This window comes from Cololabis saira, chromosome 1, assembly GCF_033807715.1.
Source record: "Cololabis saira isolate AMF1-May2022 chromosome 1, fColSai1.1, whole genome shotgun sequence".
Taxonomy (NCBI): Eukaryota; Metazoa; Chordata; class Actinopteri; order Beloniformes; family Belonidae; genus Cololabis; species Cololabis saira.
In genome coordinates, this window is record NC_084587.1 from 51273407 (window position 1) to 51286527 (window position 13121).

Sequence of the window (13121 nt, forward strand, 5' to 3'; positions counted from 1 at the left end):
GGCTTCCAGTGCAACTGTGAGAAACCTTGGTGTTGTTTTCGATCAGGATTTGTCGTTTAAACCACATATTAATCAGGTTTGTAAAATAGCATTTTTCCATTTCCGTAATATTGCAAAGATTAGGAAAATCCTCTCGCAGAGTAATGCAGAAAAACTAGTTCATGCGTTTGTATCTTCTAGACTGGATTACTGTAATGTGTTGTTAGCAGGATGTCCAAGTAATTTGCTGAATATCCTCCAGCTGATCCAAAATGCAGCAGCACGAGTACTGACAGGAATCAGCAGGAGAGACCACATCTCTCCAGTGTTAGCGTCGCTCCATTGGTTACCTGTAAAATTCAGAATCCAATTTAAAATTATATTACTTGCGTATAAAGCCCAAAACGGCTTAGCTCTGCATTATTTGCAAGACCTGATAGTGCCTTATGTTCCTGGCAGAGCTCTCTGCTCTCAGAGTGCAGGTTTACTCGTAGTTCCTAGAGTATCCAAATGTAGATTTGGAGGGCGGGCGTTCTGCTATCAGGAACCGTTACTATGGAACCAACTTCCAATCTGGGTTAAGGAGGCTTACACCACCTCCACCTTTAAAACTAAACTTAAAACCTTTTCTGTTTAGTAAAGCCTATAATTAGTGTTTAGTAAATCTCTAGTTAGTGTAAACTCTAGTGTGTTAGAGTCAGTAGTCATAGTTGCAGCTACAGAACAAGACTATAATAGTTAGTCTCAAATATAGCTTCGTGGTAGATATGCTGCTATAGGCTTATGCTGCAGGGGGGCACCGGCATGATCCACTGGGCGGTGCCTCTCACCCTTCTTCTCCTCTCCTCTTCCCTTCTTCTCTTCTCCTCTTTCCGTCCTCTCTTCTTCTTTCCCATTTTTATTTATTATAAGTATCTCATAGCTATCATTTTTGTCCATCGTTCCTGTAGTTTCTCCTGTAGTTTCTTGTGCTGGCCCCCTTTTTTCTCTTTTGTGTATGTTTGCAGGCCGGAGCTTCAGGAGCTGCATTCTGGCCCGCACTGAATTGAATTGAATTGGATTGGATTGGATTGGATTGGATTGAATTGAATTGAATTGAATTGAATTGAATTGAATTGAATTGAATTGAATTGAATTGAATTGAATTGAATTGAATTGAATTGAATTGAATTGAATTGAATTGAATTGAATTGAATTGAATTGAATTGAATTGAGTTGATTATATTTGGGCTGACTTTAACATTCCTCATTAAGATTTTTATGTCTTTCCAAATTCTTCCTTTTACAGTTGGTCTCTTCAGGACAGATGAACTCTGCATGGACCTGTCTGTGCTGGCAAACATTAAAGTTTTCTCCAAATCTCCTAAAGGGTCTGATTACTGTAATTCTATGCCTCATTACTTGACGTTTAGTTTTTTAGACTATGACTCTTGGAAGCAGCCGTGGAAGGCCGATCTGGAAGTGACGTTCAGCACTGTAGACTGGAATAAGATTTGCAACAAGGTTTTTCCAAATTGCACTCCTTCCTCTATACATGAACAAAACTGAATTTTTTCAGCAGATTTATTGCACTCCTATTGGCCTCCAGAGAAAGTTTCCTGAGAACTCCAATCTTAGTTATAAATGTAAAGTACAAAAAGATACATTTATCTAAGGAAGAGTATTAGAGCCATGCAGGAGAAAAATAAAAGTAATATTTTAAAGGAGGAAGATTTTTTTTTTCATTATGCACTTTGAGAAAAAAGTCGAAATGTTGAGAAAAAAGGCAAAATTTCGACTTTATTCTTGAAATTGTATTTCAACATTAATCACGACTTTTTTATTGAAGCGCACAATAAAAAAAAAATCCCCCTCTCAAATATTTTTTCTCCTGTATGGGCCTGATACTCTCCAGTATTTATCCACTTGTGTTGGTCATGTGAAAGTGTTTCATCTTTCATTCTGTATTTCAGGTCATTGCTAAACAAGTTTTCACTGACTCCTTTCTGTCTTCTGAACAATACTCCAGACAATCTTTCTGACACTAATACTGATTCTCTGTTAGTTGCTTTTATTTTTGGCTAGAAATGTATTTTGTTGTGGTGGTCCATTCTTCAGGTACCTGCAGTCGGCATGTGAATTTCAGACTCATGATCTTAATCAGAAATGGGTCTGGGTTCTCCGGGAGCCGCTGCACTCCTTTTGCAGACACCGTAACTCAGAATCTGGCCCTAAGACAGGATGACTGGCGGTTTTTCCACACACTTCATATACGTGCTACCTATTTACGTCTCTCCCGTCATCCGCTTATGTACAGAGGTGGGTAGAGTAGCCAAAAATTGTACTCAAGTAAAAGTACTGTTACTTCAGAATAATATGACTCAAGTAGAAGTAAAAAGTAGTCATCCAAATAATTACTTGAGTAAAAGTAAAAAAAGTACTCAAGTACTGAGTAACTGTTGAGTAACGTCTTGATTTTTTTTTAACACAACCATTCAAACAGACAAAAGTACAAAATAATCATCTTCAGGTAAATTAAATCAATAAAATAAATTAAAATTAATAAAAAATAAAAAATAGCTTAAATTAAAATAATCTTAAAGTAAATTCAAGTACTTTAATAAAAATTTCAAGCCTTTGTACTTTTCTTTTTTAACCAGGCAGAACTAGAACAAACATGAACTCATAGAAACTCTGTGTGTGTTTGAGTCTGTGTAAATGTGACAAAACATGCAAAAACTAACATTTTTTCCAAAGAATCACCCAGTGATGTGACAGTGATGTCATGAGATTGACGCGTACGTGGATAAAAGGAATAAAAGAAAAGTAACAGCTCAACGTAGCCTAATGTAGCGGAGTAAGAGGAACAGTTTCTTCTTCACAAATCTACTCAAGTAAAAGTAAAAAGTATAGTGATTCAAAACTACTCCTAAAAGTACAACATTTCCCAAAACTTACTCAAGTAAATGTAACGGAGTAAATGTAACTCGTTACTACCACCTCTTATGTATGTGTATAGTATGTCATAACCTGTCCTGTTTATACTTGTGTATGTATGTGTGCATGAATATAAACACACTTCAACTGCCATTTATTTGGTGTATTTTGGATACATTTTATTGTCACATCTTTAATTCCTTCTCTCACTTGTGTATTACTCAGTTCTAGCGTGCGTTTAATAACAGAACTCTCCCTGGAGACAGAGATAACTATATAAACTATCATTCTATAACATATAATAATAAAAGCACATAAGGTGGCACTACGCTGTTAATAAGATACAACTCATTTTTCATTATATTGATTTTGGAACTTAGCTAGTAAAACAATAAATACATTTAAAAAAAAAGAATTTGAAGAATATATTAAGCAAGCACAGGATATGTTGTAAACCTTTTCTATGTTTCTGAACTTCCTCCAGATGTTTCTCCAGAATATTCAGCGTGTTGAGACGACCAGACAGACCAGGTGGAACAGACGGAACTCCAATGCCAAGATGATTGAACAACAAAAAGGGCCGTTTATATCGCATAAAATATTCAACCACCAATTAAAAGACCCACACTTCAGATGTTATTCCCAAATGCAAGGAACTGTAAAGGTCTAACAACATTACAAATGGTGTTATAGTAGTAATAATAATCAATCATCATCATATAGGCAATCATTGTATTCTGAAATGGGCGATGTGATGTAAAGTTTTCTTCAACTTGTGTCTATAACAAGCTTTCAGTGAATCATTTTACTTTCATAGACGCTTACACACAAAAGGTTATCATTGTGCTTCTCTCCTTTCAGCGGTTTTATGATCCCATCTCAAGAAGTATTGGAATAATAACTTTGTTTATAAGAAGTACTGGTCACATTGTGAGAGGAAAAGGCGTCTGCATGAGAGGAACGTGCAGTAAAAGCTGAATCCTGCTTTATGCCCTTCACAACTGGCTTCCTGGACACCTAAAACACACAGAATACAATGGTATTAAAATCAGTTTACATTTCTAATCATAAATCTGATTCATCAGACCTGGCTGTCAACTTAAAGCTTAAAGTCATCCTGTGTGTAAAAGTACACAAAGTACACGCAGGATGAGGGCAGAGGATATGAGAGAGCATATCACATGTAAATATTATTCTTTTTTTTTAGTATTTCTGTTGTACATTGATATACTTTTTTTAATATACCTTTTCATACTTCGTGTGTTTTTTTGTAAAACTGTTGAGTGTGTACAGGACTGTCTCAGAAAATAAGAATATTTTGATTTTCTGTAATGCAATTACAAAAACAAAAATGTCATACATTCTGGATTCATTACAAATCAACTGAAATATTGCAAGCCTTTTATTATTTTAATATTGCTGATTATGGCTTACAGCTTAGGAAAACTCAAATATCCTATCTCAAAAAATTTGAATATTCTGGGAATCTCAATCTTAAACTGTAAACCATAATCAGCAATATTAAAATAATAAAAGGCTTGCAATATTTCAGTTGATTTGTAATGAATCCAGAATGTATGACTGTGAGAAAGTGAGCAACCCCTCCCCTTCTCACCGGACTTTTTTTTAACGTGTGTGTCAGAGTGGAGGATTGGGCGTGGTCTGCGGGGGAGCAGCACACAGGTGTGCCTGGTTCTGCTGATTGTGGCGCACCTGTGTCCAATCAACCTCTCCACCTGCCTGGGTTTATAAACAGCAGCTGGATACCAGAAAGGGGGGGCTGCTGAAATGGAGGAAGCTTGTTGAGAGGCTATGCCCCTTTGTGCCTTTTTTTTTTTTTTAGATTACTGATTTTGCCCTCTGCCTGTATGTGTTTTTTCACATGGAATAAAAAGCCTTATTTTTTGGCATTCTACGCTCTGCAAGGTTTTTTTTACACCTCATCACCCAGGTCCAGTTTTGCCTTGTCCCCTTGTACGTGGGGAGGCCGCTCTGGTTCCTCACAATGACATTTTAGTTTTTTTTTTTAATTGCATTACAGAAAATAAAGAACTTTATCACAATATTCTAATTTTCTGAGACAGTTCTGTATGTTTGCTGCTGCACAAGCAAATGTCTCCTCTGGGGGATTAATAAAGTTTTATTCTATTCTATCCTCTGCTGGGACATATGATGTGAACATTTGTGAGAAGCCAATCAAACATATTGTACCTTCTTTAGCTGATTGTGTCTCTGTAGGACCAAGTTAATGACGTCACAAATGAAGGAAATCTTTCTCTGAGCGAAGCCCCACTGGAGGAACTGCTGCTTGGTGAGGACGGGCTTGTAGTGGAAGACGTCCCGCAGAACCTGGAGACACACACACACACACACACACACACACACACACACACACACACACACACACACACACACACACACACACACACACACACACACACACACACACACACACACACACACACACACACACACACACACACACACACAGGGATATTAGATTTTGTCATTCTAAACACAAACTATACATCTACAAAACATGGGGCATTACCTCTACATTTCATGGAGAAAAGAGACAGATGTGAGACAGAGAGACAGAGACAGAAAAATCTTAATTGCACAAGGATTCAAAAATGATGTGAGGACCTGCGGTAATCTCTAATAATCTCTACTAATCATGGAGGATGTCTTGAGTTTTTAATCCCGTCCGACATTTCATGTGTATACGACGGAGTATTAGGGCCAAACTAAGACAAAAAATTGGAAGTCATAATATTACGAGAATAAAATCGTAATATTACGAGAATAAAGTCGTAAAATGACGAGAATAAAGTCGTAATATTATGAGAATAAAGTCATAATATAACGAGAATAAAGTCATAATACTATGAGAATAAAGTCGTAATATTACGAGAATAAAGTCGTAATATTACGAGAATAAAGTCGTAATATTACGAGAATAAAGTCGTAAAATGGCGAGAATAAAGTCGTAATGTTATGAGAATAAAGTCGTAATATTACGAGAATAAAGTCGTAAAATGACGAGAATAAAGTCGTAATGTTATGAGAATAAAGTCGTAATATTACGAGAGTAAAGTGGTAATTTATGAGAACTAACAGGAAGAGCTTCTTCTCCCAGTGTTAAAATGAGGAATATTGAGCATCTTGTGAAGTTATATTTTGGTATCGGTTTCACAAATAAGGAAATACTTAATCTTTTGGCACATCAGCATCTTTATAATCATCCTCATTGTTTCCTGAGAAACAACAAAACCTCTTTGAATGGAAGCAGATGGAACCACCGCTACTATACTATACTATACTATACTATACTATACTATATTATACTATACTATACTATACTATACTTTACTATACTATACCAGACAGCTTCTCTTCCATAAAAGACCTATGTGCTCTTCCTGTTAGAGTTCTCATAAATTACCACTTTATTCTCGTAACTTTAAGGGTTTATTCTCATATTATTACAACTTTACTCTCGTAATTTCCAATTTTTGTTTGTCTTAGTTTGGCCCTAATACTCCGTCGTATGTCTATGATTTGTAAAGTAAAATTTCCATAGCAAATTACCTCCCCTAATTTCACCAAACACTCAGGACGCGAGATCATTTTAATTCGGTGATGTGCAGGCTGGAAAAAAAGGCCTTTTTCTGCTTTTTTGTCAGCGTAATTTTGGCAATTGTGGTACCTAGTATATTATATTACAACTTCAACCTATATCCACCCCATATAGTGGAATGATGGGATATTTAGCTGATAAAAATACGTGAATTAATAAACATCAAGCTTCACATACAGACTTATGAAACAAGTCCAGATCAGCAGAAGAACAATGAGATGAAGACACATGTGGCTGCATCACGCAGTAACAAACTTTATCTCTCAACCGCCAACCCTCTTAGGCCCAGTCCCAATCCCCCCTAGTCCTACTTTTCATTCCTACCCCTAAATTTTGCGTGTTCCCGTGAGGGTAGTGGTGTCCCAATTCTTCTTTTCATCTAGGGTTAGTGGACATAACGAGGGTTAGTGTGTATGAATCTAGCCCTTCACAGCGAGGGTTTTCAGATACTGACTCGCCGACCGAGGGCTAGAAAAATTTTCCAGAATGCTTTACGTCATTTGCAGACTGAATGAAAAAAAAAAACATGGCGGACATTTCTTATTTTTAATGAATAAAATCAATATTTTGAGTTAGTTTCTGCATAAAAATGCATTTTGATTACATTTCTAGCGAGAAATATATATTTTACTTTCATAATATTCACTCAGTGGATGTACATAATCACTCGCTTGCCTGTTGTTTCGCGAAGATCTCGCCAGAATAAAGGCTGATTTATGGTTCCGCGTTACACCAACGCAGAGCGTACGGCGTAGGTTACGCTGCGACGCGCGCCGTACGCCGTACCCTACGCCGTACCCTACGCCGTACCCTACGCCGTACCCTACGCCGTAGGCTCTGCGTTGATTTAATGCAGAACCATAAATCAGCTCCCGAGCCGGCAGGCCATTCTCATCCCGAAAACATCAGATCAAATTTCTTATCAGGCGTTATTTGGATAAACTGAGCCCAGGTTGGGGATCTTAACGGTTACTTTTACGCCTGAAAAAATATTAAAACTTAATAAAGTGGCATATTAACAGCGCTACAGCTGAAATTAAAACAGCTTTTATCTCTCAGCTTCCTGATATGGTGTGACGTTTGTGCAAACGTAACTACACAGTCGCTTACGTACCCGAACGTAAACCACGCAGTGACGTAGCAAGTGGTGTCCCAATCCCTAGGGAAGATTACAAGGGCCCTACGGTTTGTGGCTTCATTTTTAGGGTGAAGTGGTAGAAAGTAGGGGGTGTATTGGGATTGGCCCTTTGACAACGCAAACGAGTTTGAACTAAAGCTTCAGTATCATGGCAACTTCAAATATGCCAACACGACATTTTCCCATTTTGTCACTTGTGAAAATGTGACGTGTCGTCACTCAAATCCAGCTCTTGAGTGTCTGATCAGATGTATTTCTCTCGTTTTTCAAATGTAATGTTAAAGAAAAGATAATTGTTTTATAAAAAGCAAGGCCCCGAGGTCACTCCAATGTCTGTAAATTACAAATAGTTCAAATAGTGCATTAGCCTTCTGGATTCATTCATTCTACTTTACACAACGGTCCTAAATCTGATAAATAGAAATAGAAAGCCTTTATTGTTTTACTTCTGAATACATTTCAACAGGAACTGAAAACCCTAAAGCCATGGTTTGAAACCAATAAATTATCATTACATTTAAATAAAACAAAATGTATATTATTTGGATATCGGAAAACTAATAAATCACACAAAAATTATGATAAATTATTTTGAAATAGAAAGAGTTTATGATCATACATTTTTGGGTGTTTTTATTGACCATAAATTGTGCTTGAAGCCACATGTTGATCATTTAAAGGCAGAAATACAAAATGATTAATACATATAAAACAAAGGTATAATACACATAGGCATGTACCTATGGATATATATATATATATATATATATATATATATACATACACATATATGTGTATTTATGTGTGTGTATGTATTACTGTATATACACAGTATGCGTGCGTGTATGTATACATGTAGGTATGTGTATACATTACTGTATTATTGCTGCGTTTTTTGTTGTGAAAAGGGTAGGCGTCATTAAGCTCAGCCTTCAGTCTACACCTTTTGGTTTTTAGTTAAAATTTCATTCAATACTATATATATATATATATATATATATATATATATATATATATATATATATATATATATATATACATACATACATATACCAAAAAAATAATATTTTTTTGTATAACACTGACGATTTACACCTGTACTTTGGGTTATTTGTGTTGTGGAAATTGAAAGGACCAATAAAATAAATTAAACTAAAATTGTCATTATAGACCAGGGGTCGGCAACCCAAAATGTTTTAGATCCATATTGGACCAAAAACCCAAAAAACAAATATGTCTGGAGCTGCAAAAAATGAAAAGTCTTGTATAAGCCTTAGAATGAAGACAACACATGCTGCATGTTTCTGTATTAGTTAGAACTGGGGGAAGATTTTGTTTTTCATTATGCACTTTGAGAAAAAAGTTGAAATGTCGAGAAAAAAGTTGAAATGTCGAGGAAAAAGGTCGAAATGTTGAGAAAAAAGTCGAAATGTCAAGATTAAAAAATGAAAAAGGAAGAAAAAAAGAGGAAAAAAGAATAAAAAAGAGGAAAAAAGAAAAAGATCAAGGTCAAACATTTTTGAAAAAGCTCCAGGAGCCACTAGGGCGGCGCTAAAGAGCCGCACGCGGCTGTAGAGCCGCAGGTTGCCGACCCCTGGTCTAGAATAATGAGATTAAGCCTCAGCTCCATAAAAGTACACACATAAAAGCCTTTACTAATTCTCCATACACTTCCGTACTGCAATAATGAAGATACTGGTTACCTTGTAAAAGGCATCAGTAAATCGTAGGTCTGTTTTTCCAGTCAGTTCCAGCCCAGCTGCCATAAGTTGCTCAGCAAAAGGTTCAGAGAAAGATGTTAGGGTGAAGCCCACAAGTGGAAGAAAGGCTGAGGGATCTCCTTTGGAGAGCCTGGGGGAATAAGATGGCATTAGACATTCCCCAATAAAGCTGCATCCATCCGGCATCACAATACACAAGTGAACTTTACAGAAATCAGATCAACAAAGTGTTACAAGCGGAACCAGATAAGTACGAGGAGCCTCTGCTTTTGACGGTCGCCACATAAAAATGTCTCAACAGGACATGTTGGCCTTCTGGCTATATGGGAAGACTAGAAATAAGGGACTTATTTTCATTTAAAATATTTCAAATATTGTATTTGGTTATATTCCCAAGTATCAAAAATGACCTTTGATTAGTTAGGATTACTCGCTGACCAGTAAGGCTTACAGTGACAGATATCTACAAATACATTTGCGTGTCAAAAAAACCCACACAACTCACAATTCAGCTCTAATCAGTATGTTCCTTGATCACTAGCCTGAGATCTTCCACAAAACGATATCATAGTTTATGAAATAACTGTTATTTACCCATAACAAAAATCAAAAACTCATCCTTCTGTGTCTATACACACACACACATGCATACATACATATTTAGATAACCTACACCTAGAAAACAAGTTTGGTCAAATTATCTGATAACTTTAATATCATATCATTATTAATATATATTAATAAAACGATTTAGGAAACTATCTGCGGACTTTGATTCTTCAAAACAAATCTATTTCCTGTTTGTTACTGCAGCATAGCCGAGCGGAGCTGAGCGGACTAGAATATCTCCCGTTGCTGAGTCGTATCTCAGGTCCGTCCTAGTTCCTGCAGAATCAACACTGTGTCCATTAAGGACCTTATGGGACGGTAGTGATTGTTCCAGGTATTAGTCAGACCCTCAGGTCTGACTAAGGAAACTGAGTTATGGCTTGTTAAAAAACTTTGTAACTTACCAGGTTCCAACGGCTGCAGACGAGAGATTAAATAGTCGCTCAGCTGTGGCTGGTTATAAAACTAATGATTTACACTGAAAACACATTAAAGCATGAATAACTCATTTAATATTTATGTTTTTTGGTAAGTGACCGTGGTATAAGCGGATAATGCCCTTCCAGGTGACATTATCATAAATATATGGACGACACGGGGGCGGTTTGCCTCCGCAAAGTTAATATACACCTCGTCGGGCATTACACACACACACACACACACACACACACACACACACACACACACACACACACACACACACACACACACACACACACACACACACACACACACACACACACACCCCTGTCTCAGAAAATTAGAATATTGTGATTTTCTGTAATGCAATTACAAAAACAAAAATGTCATACATTCTGGATTCATTACAAATCAACTGAAATATTGCAAGCCTTTTATTATTTTAATATTGCTGATCATGGTTTACAGCTCAAGAAAACTCAAATATCCTATCTCAAAAATATAATAGAATATTCTGGGAATCTTAATCTTAAACTGTAAGCCATGATCAGCAATATTAAAATAATAAAAGGCTTGAAATTTTTCAGTTGATTTTTAATGAATCCAGAATGTATGACATTTTTGTTTTTGTAATTGCATCACAGAAAATAAAGAACTTTATCACAATATTCTAATTTTCTGAGACAGCCCTGTTCATACATACATACATACATACATACATACATACATACATACATACATACATACATACATACACACGAGAAGATGTGTTGCTGCTATTCATCAATCTGTGCTTTTTCCTGCTCCACACCATTAAACCCAGAACTATTCAGAGTAGGTTTTGTTCCGGCCATTCTTCAGTATTCTTAGCTGTGTTTTGTCTCGTCCCATGACCTGTAACTGAGACCCGGGGCAGTAGTTTCCCTTCTGAATGCCTTGCTAGTTTTAGATATCCTTGTACCTGCAGTCCCCACACCCCAGACCAGACCATGACACTCCCTCCTCTGTGTTGCACCTTAGACACAATATTAGTTTCTTTCAATGCTTCACTTTTGTGTCTGTTTTTTTTTTTTTAAACGGTTGTGCTGAACCACAATTCAAAAGGCAATGTCTGATTTTCTATAGTTGATTTTCAGTGAATTATTTATTATTACTTTTACCAGTTTCAAATGGATTCAGCGACGTTTGTGGGCTTTTCTTAAGGCTGATTTATGGTTCCGCGTTACACCAACGCAGAACCTACGGCGTAGGGTATGCGTCGCCGCGTACACCACGCCGTAGGCTACGCCGTCGATTTAACGCAGAACCACAAATCAGCCTTTAGTTGTATGGAAGGGAAATATGCGATACTCCACCGTGTGTTTTCATGGCTTACCCAGCAAAGTCCACGTATCCAGGGTACTTGATCCTTCGTATGTGGGTCTCCAGTTTACGGAGACAACTTTGGACATCTCCAGTAGAAAACATTTCTAACATTTAGGAGGAGAAATACGCTTAAAAAAGTCTAAATGTCCAGGTCCATTACTAATGTTACAACACGTGAGGTAATGTCTATGCTTCAACTGTAACGGTGAGCTACAGCTCTACTGGAAAACATGCGGCAGACATTAAAGAATCAAAGATATACTTATCTAAGGTTCTACGGTTTGGTGTTTGATGTAATCATTAATTACCACTTAGTCACTGGGTTCCAGAAAAGCTAGAAGCCTAGACGCCTTCGATTTGATTCTGCCGGAAGCCGCCTGCAGCCCGCTGATTGGCTGCTCCGGTTGTGACGTCAGTACCTGCAACCCGCCTGATTGGCTGTTCCGGTTGTGACGTCAGCGAATGGATTCTTGTGGATTTTTTTTTTTTTTTTTTTTTTTTTTTTTTTTTTATTAACAGAACAAACAATCAAACAATACAAACGCAAGTCTTATCAATGAAATATCAAACATCAGCCAGGGGGTAGGCTGCTAAATAAATACAGAAAATAAGGTGCACAAATCACAAGTTTTCATAGCTTTCTTGTTATTCGAGTCACAAATACTTTTTAAGTACTGTTCAGTTTCCTTTTGGAATGCAATAAAGCATGGTTTCGAGTGAGTAAATTTCCCTTTGTGTATGTGATACTTCCCTAATATTATTAACAAGTTTATGACATACAGTTCTTTCTGTTTCTTACTTTTGACATCGTGGACACCAAAAAGTACATTGTTCCAATCTAAAGAAAAATCTGAGTCAATCTTCAATGTGATGTAACGGGTTACTTCTCTCCAGAAGATGGCAGTAGAGTTACACAACCAAAATAAGTGTATTACAGTTTCAGGTTCAGATTCACATGGATTCTTGTGGATGTTTGTGTTTTATATTAATGAATGATGTCTGCCATTTATTTTAATGTTATTGTATTTTCTGGAATTGATTTAATTTAATGTTGTTGTAGAGGATTAGCTTCACGGTGAAAGGAATGACAAAATATGAGGGAATAAACATACAAACATGATTTTCACAAGGTACAAAGAGGAAGGGGTTTAGCAGCCTTTAGGGGCCTGAGTATTTGTTTATATTTATGTACAGAAATGGGCAGCTAATTATATGTGTATGTATGCATGTGTATATATATATATATATATATATATTATATACATGTATGTACATGTATATTATGTATGTATGAATGTATGTATGTATGTATGTATGTATGTATGTATGTATG

At 36.6% G+C, this 13121-nt stretch overlaps 1 protein-coding gene across 2 annotated transcripts; it reads right to left on the reverse strand.

The window, feature by feature from the left end:
* Positions 1–3009: 3009 nt before the first annotated feature.
* Positions 3010–12166, reverse strand: cep44 (centrosomal protein 44). 2 transcript variants are annotated; one of them, XM_061733138.1, is made up of 5 exons: positions 12097–12166; positions 11799–11892; positions 9377–9524; positions 5107–5244; positions 3010–3912 (listed from the first exon to the last, which is right to left on the reverse strand). In XM_061733138.1, the coding sequence occupies exons 2-5, from the start codon at positions 11888–11890 to the stop codon at positions 3775–3777; spliced, it is 516 nt and encodes a 171-aa protein (XP_061589122.1). In that variant the 5' UTR covers positions 11891–11892; positions 12097–12166; the 3' UTR covers positions 3010–3774. The 2 variants fall into 2 exon arrangements, with proteins under 2 accessions (XP_061589122.1, XP_061589121.1); XM_061733137.1 differs by having other exon boundaries at positions 3011–3912; positions 11799–12162.
* Positions 12167–13121: the final 955 nt, after the last annotated feature.

Coding starts and splice junctions, on each gene's coding strand:
- cep44 (XM_061733137.1), bottom strand. CDS start 11,899: ATGTTAGAAATGTTTTCTACTGGAGATGTCCAAAGTTGTCTCCGTAAA. Junction 5,245..9,376: donor TTACTGATGCCTTTTACAAG/GTAACCAGTATC, acceptor GTGTGTCTCCAG/GTTCTGCGGGACGTCTTCCA. Junction 3,913..5,106: donor GACACAATCAGCTAAAGAAG/GTACAATATGTT, acceptor TGTGTGTTTTAG/GTGTCCAGGAAGCCAGTTGT.